Below are 15,124 nucleotides of genomic sequence, written 5' to 3' on the forward strand. Positions count from 1 at the left end.
TCCTGGGGCCAGGAAGACAGTCACGGACGCAACAAAAACAAACTGCAAACCGCCATCACGCCGCTGAAGTATGGTAATAACACAGAGGGAAGTTTACATTATGTGGAAATATGCGTTATTTGTCTTTTCCCTGCTTTGTGAGTGGCTGAGGCGGCCATGATGAGGGAGGCCCTTCTCTGAGCTGTTTCGGCCTGCGGACCACAGGCCAGCCAACACCCCTGTCTATCTTTAGAGCAGGGAATCCACCCAGGAGCTGTCAGCTCAGCCGCCAAATCCTCGACGGCTAAAGTTCTGCAGACCCCAAACCCTCTCCGACATGTGCAGGAATGTGCTGGAAAAGAAGGAAGTTAATCAGGCGTCTGCATCATCAGATGAGCTTACGTAAGACAGAAACAAGAATCCAGTTTTTTTTTCTTTCTTTCTTTTCAGGACATAGCCACAAGGAGTCGAGATTTATCTGCTCTGAAAGTTAACTCAGTACCTAATTTTTCTTGGACTCCACCTCTGTTTTTCCAAGTGCTGGGAACTGTGTATGAAAAGGTCAAAGAAATAATGGTTTAAAAAAAAAAAAAAACGAGCCGCATTAAATTTGTGAAATAGAAAATTACTGCCGCTGGAGCAAAAGATTGATGAGTGCGGCTGCTAGCTTTGCAGCCAAGCACTTAATAAATCATACGAGGAATTATTAGGGACGTGTTTTTTTAATGGTTTGTGTTGGGTCCAGATCTCAGAGGCCGAGCTCTCACTGTGGTTCCCTGAAGCTGCTGCTGCTGCAGACGCCCGGCTTTTTCTGCACGAATGGCCAGCAGAGGGCGAGCTGGAGAAAATCGTTCACACAGAGAACTATGCCTCAATTACTGATTAGATTTTAGAGCATGTTTGTAGTTTCATAGGGACTTGAACTAATCATTTAGTCCTCAGCATTATTTCAGATGACGGCATCCAGATAAGTGGAAATAACTTCTTGGTCACATTCCTAGAAATTATGGGAGATTTTCCCACAACGTGCCGGTTTCTTTCTCACAGGTTACCTTCTACAAACTTGCAGGTCAAAAATGTATCATGCTGACACTTAAATATTTCTGGCTATGGGTTACTGGTTGCTGAAACCTACAGGTTACTTTCTTGGAATTTATTCTAGAAATTAAAGCTGAATGTTTTGTACCTTCTGGAACTTAAACGTTACTTTTTGTAGTTCACAGAATGCTTTCTCAGAACTTGCAGGTTTTTCTCAAGAGTCGATGAGAATTTTCATGTGGCTTACATATTAAATTCCAAATATTTGTAGAATATTTTCTCTGAATTTCAAAGATAATTTCCTTGAATTGCTCAGTGTTTTCCTGTAAGTTATATGATGATTTCTTTCTTAGAGCTTTTGGGAAAACAAATTTTCCCCACATTTTTACCATTTCTGATCCACAACACGCAGGTTTCCTTCCTGTAACGTCAAGATTCCCACTGTAACTTAAGGGTTGCTCTCCTGAAGCTTTTTTTTTCCTATAATCTTTTCCAAAATAATTTCTCAGACACTAGAGGCTACTTACTGCTAGTGTCTCATAAATCACGTTACTTTCACGTCCCCTAAGGTTTATTTTCCTACTAGCTTAAGTTAATTTTAGACACCTTATGGAACATACTTGTTAATAAATTGCTTTATTTTCCCCGAAACTTAAATTATACTTTGCCATGCAGGTAACTTTCTCACATCTCACCTACAGATTACTGTCTTCTAACTTAAAGGTTACTTTCATGAATTATTTTTTGCTAAAATTTAAAGTGTAATTTCTTGAATTCATAGTTTACCTTCTTAGAATTTAAAGCTTACATTTTGGTGTTTAATGGCAATGAAGGCTTATATTTCCTAATAATTTAGCCTATCTTCCTGAAACTAACTGATTACTTGCTTTAGATGAGATTAAAGTTAACTTTTTTTGTATCTTCTAGAATTTAGCGGCAATTTCCTGGAATTCGCGAGGTACTTTCCCGGAACCTTCTGGTTGCTTTCTTGGTACAGTTAAGTTATTTTTGTCTTTGAACTTCTTTTCACTCTGGATCTAAACACATGTATTTTCTGGAATTCACTTGATGTTAGTTTTTTGTTTTTTCTTCTGCAAAGCTTTGGACTCTAACAGGGAGAAAACATTTCTGATCAGGTTAAAAAAAAAGTATTTCCCCTTTTTGTCTCCTCTGAGCTCCTTATAGGAGTTGATTGAGTTTTGCCAGCCAAGAATGTACCAACAGGGAATGTTTATAAACTTTCACATTTTGTGCCCTCTTTGGGGTAAAAAGCATTCCGACTGTCACAACGTTGCAGACCCCAAAGCCCGAAGATATTGTACCAGTTTCCTGTGTTTTTGTTTAACACTTCTGTCTCCTCACATCAAGATTTCTGTTTCTCTGTGTTGTTCTGGTCGACTTCAACAGAGTTTATGGTTTTAGTTTCTGGTTAACCAATGCAACAATCTCCCCTTGAACTCGGCTGAGTGTCTGTCTGCATGTGAAGCATTAAAAAAGGAGCTGGTGCAGGATGTCATGGCAAATGTTATAGAAATTGCATTTCTGGAGCAAATTCAATTGCAGTAAAAGTTTACAAAGCTGATTGGCCTTTAATTGTAGCTCTTATGAAAGCACCAACACAATAACGTATAAATGGGAACAGGATGAATGGCAATGAAACGTGGAGTGGCGGTAGAAGCGATCTGTGTGGGTGTAAAAGGCCAATCAACTGAAACCCACAGAGTCGATGCGAATCCTCAGAGGTTTTCGAGTGTTTACAGTCTGCAAGCTGTGAATGAAAAGAAAAAGCTCCGCAGATTCACCTGTCAAAATTTAATTCAGAAAACAGAGGATTGTGCGGCGTGCGTGTTTGTGTAGCTTACCCAACAATACTTCCTGATTTTTGTTCAAGATGTTACGTGGAAACTTCAGCATTGATATAATTTGCATCCACATTTAATTTATTCATCATACATCGTGGATATTGTACAAAATCTACCAAAAAAAATATTTTCCATTGCAGTGCCTGGCCTGAAGTGAGAGCACAGACTCAAAAAGAAACTTTGAATCAAGCAAAAGAAAAAAAAAATATATATATATATATATATATATATATATATATACATATATATATATATATATATATATATATATATATATATATATATATATATATATATATATTGGAAATCTGATGAAAAACAAACCTATCAATGATTCCAGATTTAACATAAACCATAACGCTGGCCATCACGACCCAACGCTGGATTTCCTAAGGAACTTTTGCTCTTCATCTTGTTGAAACTTCCTTACAGAGAAAGAGTTTCATATCTTTGATTTCAGTTTGCTCCAGATGTTTTTGGGGTAACAAAATCAAACCCATCAGTCTCCCCTGCAGGAAGTTCCTCTAAAATGTTACAGATCTGAGTTTAGAGAATTTGATGCGCTCACACGTTTGTCCGGACAAACTTCCAGTTACACAAATGAACTGTTTCTTAATATGTTTCTCACTTCTTTACCCAACTAACTGTAAATGCTTCAGTCTCACCAGCTTTGGTCAGAGACAATAAGAAGAAAAGTGAAACTATCCGAATCGACTTCATCGTCCAAGATCATGAGCAAAGACAAGGAGTTTGGAGTGTTTAGACAGTAAACATGAATATGTAAACTTTAGAGCAAATAAAGGACAGAAGGAACCCTATTCACTGCATGTGTTATACAGCCATTCCTTTATATAAAGAAATCAGGAGAAACGTTACAATATCAGTGAGATGTTGGCTCAGATTAATATTTTGTGAAGGAATCATGATTGTAAAGGGAATTACAATCCCTTTACAATCATAAAAGAATGATGCATGACTTTCAGTCTTTTAAAAAAAATGTGAAGGCTTTTATATGCTGTTTACTTGTATTTATCCCCCTGAGTTTATATTCTGCAGCTCCAGCTGCAAGTCTGTTGGTGATTTTGTTCAACAGTTTTGAAGAGAAATACAGACTGAAATTTTTGCCCATTACTCCCAGCAAAATTAGCTCAAACTTGATCATATACAGTAAATTTTAATACTTAGGGCACAGAATATGAGGTCTGTTCTTGATATTTGCACCTTTATTCATAGTCTGTAATTGCATGTTTTTAATGGAACTTGCGTCTGTTTTGCTTTGCACATGAAAACTGCTGTGTGAATGAAAACGTCTACAAATTAAACATCGTTTTTCTTCCTTTCTTTATGACCGCGTTGAAGTTATCCAGCCTTCCAGCTGCTGGACTTTTTCAGCTGGAGTTCATCATGGCTCCTGATGGTAAAACTCCACCTTTCTATTGCAAATATACTCAATTTCAACCACTGCAACGACACTAATGTCATTTTTCTTCTTTGACAATTTAGTTTTAATTTCTTATACTTTTAGTGATAATCGTGTTTTAGTTTCTTTGCTGTGTATTTATTATTTGTATTGTTCACATTTTGTTTTATTGACAACATTTGTGTAGTTAAGCCATATTAACCCTGATTATATAGTCTTCTTTTTTGTTAAGAAAGACAATTTGAGCATTGTCCAGGCTGAAAAACAGTTTTTGGCTAATTCTGGTGCATTTACAGAAATGTTAATGAATGTGCATTAAAACTACCAAATAAATTAAAATATCTGGAGTTTCTCAAGATGGACAAGAATTTATCCCCAGGTCTGTCTTAGGAGGCAAATGGAAGTATGAATCAAAATAAATAAGCCATGATTTAATCAAATTACCTTTCATAGCAACATCTTGGTTGTCATAGTAACCTTCATGAAATCCATCTTTGCTCCTCACCTGTTTGTAATGGAATTACCTGCGTGACCCAGATCATTTAAAAACTTCTTTTAAATGACTCAGCAAAAACACTTTATGATTAAAGTGGCGTTGTGAGGATGTCTGGCATCAATCCTAATTTATTTCATAGATGTACTTTTTTTTAAGGTTATTAAAGGACGTTCAATTTGTCTTAAAATTTTAAACTTTTCTCTTTAAGACTGCACTTAGAATCATCAAACAGAATCGGGTTTCTGCTGTTAGCGTGAAACAAAAACGCAGCTCATTATCTGCGGCATAACGAACCAGTGTGTCTGGTTCACCAACCAGACACTGATCTGTTAAATATGCACCACAAGGTATTTGAAATCGAGACAATCTTGGTCATTAAATCGGTTCATTAAATCGGTTTGCTTCCCTCCATTGAGCAGAGACAAAAGCAACAGAGGGTCAAGGCTTTGGGAATGTCATTCTAGAAACTTAATTTTAGCATCTTGTATCAAATATTAAATAAATTTAAATGCGTTTCTTTATTCTACTGGAATATCCAGCTGTGTCCAACTTTCAGTCATCTAGCTGTTGGTTAAAGATCAACTCAGACTCTCTTCTCTTATTATTGCATCCACTTTAGCGACCACAAGCAACCAATCAGCTCACAGCATAATGCTACCACCAGCTTCCTTGACTCTTTCTACAGTGTACACTGGTATTGCAGTAGCTTCCAGTTCATTTCCAGCTCCAGTTACTCATTACTGGGGTGTTATTTAACATTCTAGAGATTTCCCTTTCATCTGAGAAGTCATTTTGAGTCTTAAGACATCCGTATTATTTGTATTCACACCCAGCAGTCTGAATTGATGATCTTGGACTCTCCTGTAATGGCTTCAAATACCTTTCTTAACTTCTAGGTTCTCTCTAGATCTCAGCCAAGCACAGCCTTATTTATGGTGGAAACTACACACTGGAGTCCTTCGTAATCCCTAAAAAAATGTTTTAACTATCAGCACAACTTGTTAAAAAATAGCTGAATGAACGCAAAAAACATAAATCTGAGCATTTATCTGGATTATAGAAAACCTAGAATAAATTCAGACATGCTGTACAATCCTACCCCCAACAAAATATAAAGTTTTTAATAAATTATAAGGTAAATTAATATGATAGAAATGCTTACAATGAATGGATTCAAAAGTCTGATCAAAACATAAAACTAAAATAAGCTCCCATTTAGATACTGTTAAACCAAAACTCCTTCCAAACTGCATCGGTGATTCTGGCATGAATGTTTCCCAGTGTAAGCCCCTCCTGCAGACGTCGTCCAAACATTTCGGTTTAACTAAATTAGACTCTGGGCTGGGATAAAACTCAGCGCAAATCCGCAAAAAGCACATAAGCTGTTTTTCCTCTTCTCAACAGAGAGTAGAGGTTGAACGCTGAACACATGGGGATGCAGCTCCCTGTGGACTGCACATCCAGAAGAATAATAGAAAACCTGTTCTGGGTACCAACTACAGATAAGGCGCATCACTCCCTTTTCTGACCTGGGCAACTGCCTTATGTTTAATATCTGAAAAGGCCACCAACAAGCAGTCAGATAAGATGATAAAATCAGTAATTTTCTGCCTCTGCAGCATAACACTTGAAAAATAACATCCTAAAATAGACCAGAATTATAACAGTAATAAATGACACAAATAAAAGTTAAGTTCTTGACAGTGAAAACATTCCAGTTCCATGAAGCATTTAAAGTTAAATAACCGTCACAATTACAAAACTTTCCTTCGACATGGCAGAGAACTTCAGCCACCTGTCAAATAATATTTAGACACTGGAACAAAAAAAAAGGCACTGGAAAAATGTTCTGGTCTAAAGTAACTAACACTACAATCCTTTTTCCCCCCATTTTAAAAGTTACAAATATAATTTTCAACAGAGTCTTAAAAGTGTCTAACATCTACAGCCGGTGCACGTACAAATTAATTAAAACAAAACAAGCTCAAACAGTAAAATGGCTGCGTTTTAGTTTTAAATTAATTCACCAACCTTTGTGATTGAACTCCACTTATCAGGTTAAATGTCAACATAAATATGGTCAATCATAGCTTTCAATTCTATCATAAAACAAATAATTTTAAACTGAAATTATGCTGCGATCTGAAAAACTGATCTTCAGAATGCAAACAACTCAAGAGCCTTAAAACTAAACATATTTGTTAATGTTTCTGACCAACACATCAAGCTGAGGGCACATGTTGTCTAAACTAAGGGATTTTTTTTTTCAATTATCCTAAAGGGTAATATGATATTCAGTGTGAAAATATCAAATAACATTTACACCTTTTAGTTGTTTAAATAGTTTCAAATGTAGAGCTTCAGATCTTTTAGTTAGAAGCAGCAGGATGGATTAATCTGATTTTTACTTCTAAAAGCTGCAGGAGAGACGATCCGAGAAAAGCAACAGAAACTGCACTCAGATCTTCAATGCTGCTGTGCAATTTTTAAACAAAGGTGCTGATTTTAAGCATTTACTTGTTGTGAGGACCACTAAGATGTTAAGCAGGTTCTTATGCTGGTTCTCCTTTACACCGTGTGAAAAATCAGCGGCAGGTTTCAGGCCTTCAGGTTGCTGCTGCTATAGCTACAGCAGAGAGGAGGACGGCGGCCATGATGGCCGAAGCTCAGTCAGTAGATCTGTTTCAGAATGATGAGATCAAGTCAGTCGAAGCCACTCCGTGTTTAAATCTGGTTCAGATCTGAAAAAAGCTGCCAAAAAAGAGGATCAAACTCCATCAGATTTGAACAGCTGCACATCTTTGACTCATCAGCTCCCCTTTCTCTGTCTCCGACCTTCATATTGGAGATGTTTTCCTTCATCTGCCGACCAACGTGTTCCCCTTCACAACGTTAAGTTTCCCTCGGCACTGTTGACCATCTGGTCGTCTATAGACGTTCTCTGTTCACTAAAACAAACCTGATCTTAACTCCCAGGATGAGGTTTTGTGTCTCTGGATCATTTCTGTGAAACTTTCTTCCTCCATCCTGCAGAGAAAAACATCCAGCTCTTCTGGATGGGGGAGTTTCTGATTACTAATCTTTTGAAACATACATGGTGATTTTTGTTGTAAATTTGGTATCATTTAGTTATTCAGAGAGTCAAACATCTCTCTGTAATTATGCAATCTTAAGTGAATTGAATCTGTTTCAAAACGTTGACTTTGCCTTGATGAAAATCCTCAGTGAGTCTTATTTACATTTTTGCTCATTTTTATTTTTCTCTTCTTCTTTTTCAAACCACATCAAACATGTTGTGGAATCTGGGAGATTTTTTTTTTATTTTACAAGAATGATTTTTAAAACATCTAACTCTAACTGATTTTCACTAGTTTGTATGTTGAGGGATGCATTTAAGTTGTAAGGGAAGTAAGCGGAAAGCCAAAAAATGTTGTCATTTTCCTGCAATTAAATCAAATAAACCTCTAAGTTTGAGCAGATTAAAATCCTTTCCTCCTTCTATTTGGTTCAGATGTTGCATCTGTTGCAGCGGCGGCTCGTTTTCCAGCTCAGTGACGGAGGAAGAAGCCGTTCATCCAAATCTCAACACAAAACCTTCCCCACATGTGCTTGCATGCTGCTGCCGCTGTTTGTTTGGAATTCCTCGGATAAATGTGGGAAAACTCAGCCGAGCCGAAACAAATCCCAGTTTTCGGTTTAATCCTTGTAAAATCAAAGGGGAATTTTTGCAGGACTTCACTTGTCTTTGGAATAAAAATCTCTGGAAAAAGTGGAAGAATATTTTAATGCTTAGCCCTCCCCTCCCCTTCATTCCTCAGCACAATCCTGCTTGTGTTTACGAGCCTCAGAGACTCTGCTGCAGAATCTCACCTCGTCCAGGATTATTTGGATTTTCTGCTGCTGGGAGGAACTTTTGCAGTCTGGAACGTTGGTAATGGAAAGAAGAAAGAGACCTAAAAAATGAAGAATGTTCTGATGGAAAAAATATACAGCAGCTTCAATATATTCTGCATATATTAGGAGGGAGCTCCAGAAAATGCAGTCAGAAATAAATCTATTTTAGGAGAGTTCAAATCAATGCTTTTGGTCAGAAAGACCAAAAACAATAAATTATCAGGTTTTGAAGTGAATTTCAGTGCGCGGTTATTTTTAGGGCTGCATTTTGTTTCTCACTGGACTCCCATATGCAGATCTCTTTCTGTATATCAACCGAAACACCCGCTGCTTTAAAATGTTGCATTTCAAATTAAATGACAGAAAGGCATGAGAAAAAACAGACGTTGCTGGAAAAATAACCAACAAAATGACTTAAATTGCGCTTATATTTTTTATTCAGATTTAATTTAGTTCTTTTTTTTCATATTTGATTTAATGCTGGATGTTTGACAAACATATCCACCTGCAAACACGTTGTTTTTGTATCGGGTATTAGAGCTTTTACCTGCGTCTTGTTTCTGTTTCTGCTGCTAAACAATGAAAAAAAAAATTCTATTCCAGTTTGGCTCATTTTGCCTTCAGATTGATCTGTACCTCACAGAGGTTCTTATTTATCTACTTAGTTTCATATTTACATAAAATTATATTTATTCACATCTTTCACAGATACAATGAGACATTCATATCTAGTTACAAAGATGATCTTTTACCAACATTTGACTCATAATTTTCTTGAAACCAAGTTTGAATTTCTGAAAACTGATGTGCAGGAATTTATTTTTGTATCTTTTTCATGACAGAAATTAAGATATTTTACACTCTAACTGAGAGATTAAATAAGATTCATTATAATAATCATATTTACAAGACCAGATAAATAAAAGAAAATACGTTTTTACACCCTGAAACACAAATCAGCTTCAGATGAGCTTCCTTTCTGCTGCTGTTTCTGTAAATTTAATTTACATCTTTTTGGTTTGGAGATGAAAACACATTCTTGTTCCAACATGTTGGTAATTGCGATTTGCTTAGTGAAATTTGTCAGAAACCCAAACAGGTTCCGCTTTAAGATTGGATCATTTATCATTTTGCCTTCAGTGAAATCCAAATTCAAACTTCTGATTTCTACAGTTTCAGCCGGAAGTTCAGCGCTGTGAGCGCGCATGGTGTGCGCGCAGAGCGCCGTCTTCCGCTGCCATTTAATGATGTCACTTTATTTCTAATTAATTACACACGAGAGCTTGCGCAGCGAATCTGCACGTGCACCCACAATTAACATTCACAACCGGTCACTTGGTGCACCGTGAGTGCGCGCGCTACGACATAAAAGGAGTTTTAAATTAAACATAAATAAGCGTCACAGAGACAATAATAAAACGATATGTACACCTGTGCAACATCACATCACGCGCGTCCCCGTCTCCATCAGCTGTCAGAGTCCGCCTCGCTTTTAGTCCCGTCCGTTTTCTCCGCTTTTTTGCTCCATTTCTGAGAGTTCTCCGACTCCTCGGAGGAGGAGCGCTTCTGCCGCCTCCACTTGGCGCGCCGGTTCTTGAACCACACCTGCAGGACACAGGAGGCAAGAAGTGAGAAAACTCTGATGGCTTCCCACTATGATTTATAAACAATAATTTTGATGGCAAAAAATGCAGACCTTAATGTGTTGCTTTTCTTGGGATTAAGATTAACGCTTAAAAAAATGAGATTAAATAATCTTATTTGTTCCCGTTTTATTTATTAATTAATTTATTTTAAATTAATACTATCTATATTGCCTTTGCTTTTTTTCCACACTTTCCTTTCCACCGGTAAATATTGTTAACACACTGGGTCTCAATTTCAAGAGAAATTTTAGACAAGAAAAGATACGCATAAAGCAGCGCATAAACTAATAAGCTTTATTACTGAATCAAATCGCCGAATTTAATATTTAACAAAAGGTTATAATTTTGTAAAAATGAATTATCAAATAAATGGACCAGTGATTCAAATAGTTTGAAAAGAAATACATTGGAATGAAGCAAAAACTAAATAAAAAAAATATTAGGAATAATAATAATAATAATAATAATAATAATAATAATAATAATAATAATAATAATAATAATAATCCACATTAATTAAACATCAATGCGAGATAAATAATAAATAATAAAATCCTTTATTACGTTCCGCTCTAGGGTACTATTATATTTGCATATATACATATCCACCATGCTAATATACTTCTGTAGATATGTATGTACTTTTTACAGTCTGTATTCTTATATTATCTAATTCTGCAACTAAATTTATTTTTAAAACTAAAAATGTTTATTTATTAATAATAATAATAATAATAATAATAATAATAATAATAATAATACATGAAAAGAGATAAATGTCTTCCTGATTTCAATCAACATTTAAAAAAGAAAAGAAAACGTATCTCACCTCGACTTTCTCCTCCCGCAGGTGAACTTTCCGGGCCAGCTGCTCCCGCGTCCCCACGTCCGGGTACTTGGTCTCCTGGAAGAGGCCCTCAAGAGCCTCCAGCTGCTCGTCGGTGAAGATGGTTCGATGCCTGCGCTTCCTGCGGCAGTGCAGCTGGTTGAGGAGCTGCAGCTCGGTCCGCGACAGGCTGCCCATGTTCATGTAGGACATCATGTGGTGAGGAACCGGGGACAGGAGCACCGAGGCCGGGCTGTCGTAGCCTGTAAGACGGGGACAAACTGAAGCGTCTGAGGCGCAGAAATGAGGATATGTCGTAGATGTATATGCTATATAACTTGCATAGCCTATGTTTGTCTAATTTTTGTTCATCTTTAAGTTTTTCTGCAGTTTAAAAACTTTTTTCCTGATCTAACAGAACACTGAGGACAACACAAACAACAGAAAACAGAACAGCAGAAATCCGATGAAATTTGAAGTTTTAGCTTAAGAAATCAAAAAAGCGGAATGTTTGCGCATTTAACATCTTCTTGTCTTAAAACACTTCTAAAGTTGTGAAAATATTATATTTGTAAAGGTCAGAGACGATGTTCAGATTTGCTTTTAACGATCATTTTTAAAACTAATACAACTGAAACAATTCAACAAATGCATATTTATCTTATTTGCGTCACAGGAAAATGTGACGCAAATTTTTGACGCAAATTTTTGAGAAACATATTTAATTTCTATTAAGCTGTGAATTGAGAACTGTGGGAGGGGGAGGGGGGGTACCCTACCTGCGGGGAAGCAGGGGCACTGCTGCGGACTGAGGCCGGGCACGGCCCCGCAGCAAGGCGGACCTCCTCCGGGCCCCTGGACCTGCAGCTGTCCATAGTAGTAGCCGTTATATCCGATCCTTGCCCCGGTCAAAGCGTGGACCCCCGGCGGGGACGGTCCGCGGGCGGCCGAGTACAGTCCGCTGTAGTCGGTGTAGATCGTGTCCGTGAGGCCGGCGGGCAGCACCACGGGGCCGCTCCGGTGCAGCAGCAGCGGCTCCTTACAGCTCGGCCGTCCGGACAGGATGCTGTCGATGCTAAACATCCCGGCGGGCATCACGCGGCTGCGCGGAGGAGGAAAAACTGGATCAAACTGGGAATCAAAACTCCTGAGGAAGCGGAAAGAAAGTTCAGGCTGAAGGCGACATGGTGACGCGGCTGCGCTCTTCTCTCCTCTGCACGCGCTGCAGAGCCAGCTCCGGTTCAGGATGCGAACTGCTGCGCGCGGGGTTGCTCTTATAGGCCGTGACGTCACGGCGCAAAGGCTGCGTCAGGCCGGGTTGAAGGGCCGCGGGTTTGTGTATTGAGAATTAATTGAATTAAGATAATCCGCAGTGTTTGCAGACTATTGGAAAGGCGCTGTCGGATCACGGAGGCTCTTCCTGTGGAGTAATCCGATTATTTCCCCATCGTCGGAAGCATCAGAGGGAACAGCGGCGTTAGTGCGTGCAGGCCGCCAAACATCAGGAGTTTGGATCATTAAACATGTTTAGATTCGGAGTCAAACTGCAGCTTGCAGGCTATTTCATAGACCTCTTCACAATCCGAATTGACTCTGCTTTTCACACTGAAACAAGATTTTAATCGGCGCCTTCATCTGTTTTTGCGCATATGATCCAAAATGAACCTGATTTCATGTCAGACGCAAACTGCCGCGTATTAAATCTGATATTCCTCTCATTATCCGGCCTCCGCTCTGCTCTCTGTGGGGAATAAGTCAGTCTCCCCCCTTGGCAGCAGTTTCCTCTCCCCCCCTCTTCCCTGACCGGGATAAGATAACGGCCCATTATCGCTTCCATTCAGGCCCCTAAAGGAGAACAGATCGGGACTTTACGCAGCTAATCAACACGGCCCCGAGGCTGTGCAGGAACGCGGATTCCCGCTGCAGACCTTAATGGAAGCTGTTGATTGCATTTAAGACTCAATGGGGAGTTCACACATGCGCGCGTCAGGCACTCGGATAAACTGATGAGGTGAAAATGTGCCGTTCAGATCCAAGGTGTGATTAACGAAGACGTGCAGTTATGCAGAGATCATTTCCAAGTGATTTAAAATGATAAACTTATTTCACAAACTTTAACCCAGGGAGACGGCTAATTGAACATATCGGAATATTTTCTTTAAGAGCCGCATCTTCGTTGAGTTTACCACGTTTTATTCCAGTAAATGTGTATAAATTAACTGGAATCATACTCTGATTCATGCAGCTCATAATAAACTTGATATATTTCGATCTGAGATTTAAAAAAAAAAAAACTTATATTTAGATTATCATTTTATTGCCATGAATGCTTTTTCACTTCACCAAGAAGTTAAATGTAATCTAAACATTTGCAACTACAATCGAGGGGGGGAAGGGTTCAGTATTATCAATTTGCACATTTTTTTATAACTATTTTTATTTTTATTTAGTTTTTATTTATTTATATTTTTATTTTTTCACTGAGTGTAAAGTTTTGTTCAGCCCGTCTTTAACTGGACCCGTCCTCGTACTGAGTGATGAAGCCGTCGGGTTTTTTTTTTTTTTGTTTTGTTTTTTTTGCGACTGAGAGATTAAAACCACATTTACCTCTGCATATGTGCATATTGCAGAAAAATGACCCTAAAAGGAAAACAATATTTACTATCAACTGAACAGATTTTGTTTATTACTCATTTCACCGCAGTTTGCATCAACTGAAGCTCATCTGCAGGAGGAGGTGCGAACACCTTCTCTGGCTTCGGGACAACATTTCATTTCTCTCTGAGCTTAAACTCTAAACTGTTTGTATTTCCACAGCTTCACAAAAACAAATTTTATGCTGATTCGAGAGATTTTCGGAATAAATAAATGGTTTTCATTCAAAAAGGCTCAAGTATTCTTTTTTTCCCTCCCCTACAATCTACGAAGAAAAATATTTTTTATATATATATTTCCTTTATTTCTGTGATGCAGTCACTCTGTGATTGCAGTCGTCTGCATGCTGTTATTATTTTTTCGCATTTATTCTTACACTTTGCTGCAGAGAGGTAGCGAGAAGAATAAAGGATTTCTGCAAAACCAAACGTGTGTTTGAAATGAAAAGCAACATCACAGAACAGCCAGATAGATAGATAGATAGATAGATAGATAGATAGATAGATAGATAGATAGATAGATAGATAGATAGATAGATAGATAGATAGATAGATAGATAGATAGATAGATAGATAGATAGATAGATAGATAGATAGATAGATTTCTCCTCATATGTTCTAGGTGTGTATTTGAAAGGAGACATAAAGCGGACTAATCTGTTTTAATCCCATCTACCACCTCTAATACACACGCACACACACACGCACACACCTACGCACACGCACACACCTACGCGCACACGCACACACCTACACACACACACACACACACACACACACACACACACACGCACACACCCACACACACACGCACACACACCTGCATGTCTCTGGGCTTTTTTTTTCGTTAAATCTATCGGTCTGTGTTCAGACTCTGATCTGTTCCCCTTTTGCTGCTGCTGCCGCTAAAACCAAACCGCAAAGAGGCTGCTAACGTCACCACAGATTTAATATCTGCTCCGCACATCAAAGACTACAAATACCAGAATATGGTTTCTTTTCAATCTTGAAACAACAGCTGGAAAAAAGTTCAGAAAATGATCCTTTTCTGCAGCTGATTTAAAAAAAAAACTTTTCTTTATTTATTATCTTCGCTATAAAAATTCCAAAGGCATGTAAACCCAAAGCTTATACAAACTAATAAATGTAAATGTTGCTTTAAATAATCAATTTCATTCAATCTTATAGTTTAGAATACCTTTTAGGTTTTTCTCAAGAAAGCTTTAAACATAAATTGAACATGGGATCTTATATTTTCTAATTTGAGAAGGTTATTTCTAAATGTTTTATTTAGTTCCAGTGAGCTGAA

The 15,124-nt window shown here is 38.0% G+C and overlaps 1 protein-coding gene across 1 annotated transcript; it reads right to left on the reverse strand.

Moving 5' to 3' along the window:
- Positions 1–9,108: 9,108 nt before the first annotated feature.
- On the reverse strand, positions 9,109–12,390 carry gsc (goosecoid). Its single transcript, XM_015010258.2, has 3 exons — positions 11,941–12,390; positions 11,165–11,424; positions 9,109–10,294 (listed from the first exon to the last, which is right to left on the reverse strand). Exons 1-3 carry the CDS (start codon positions 12,254–12,256, stop codon positions 10,157–10,159), a joined length of 714 nt encoding a protein of 237 aa, XP_014865744.1. The 5' UTR covers positions 12,257–12,390; the 3' UTR covers positions 9,109–10,156.
- Positions 12,391–15,124: the final 2,734 nt, after the last annotated feature.

Source organism: Poecilia mexicana, unplaced genomic scaffold, assembly GCF_051168715.1.
Source record: "Poecilia mexicana isolate PSO_F unplaced genomic scaffold, ASM5116871v1 scaffold_22, whole genome shotgun sequence".
Taxonomy (NCBI): Eukaryota; Metazoa; Chordata; class Actinopteri; order Cyprinodontiformes; family Poeciliidae; genus Poecilia; species Poecilia mexicana.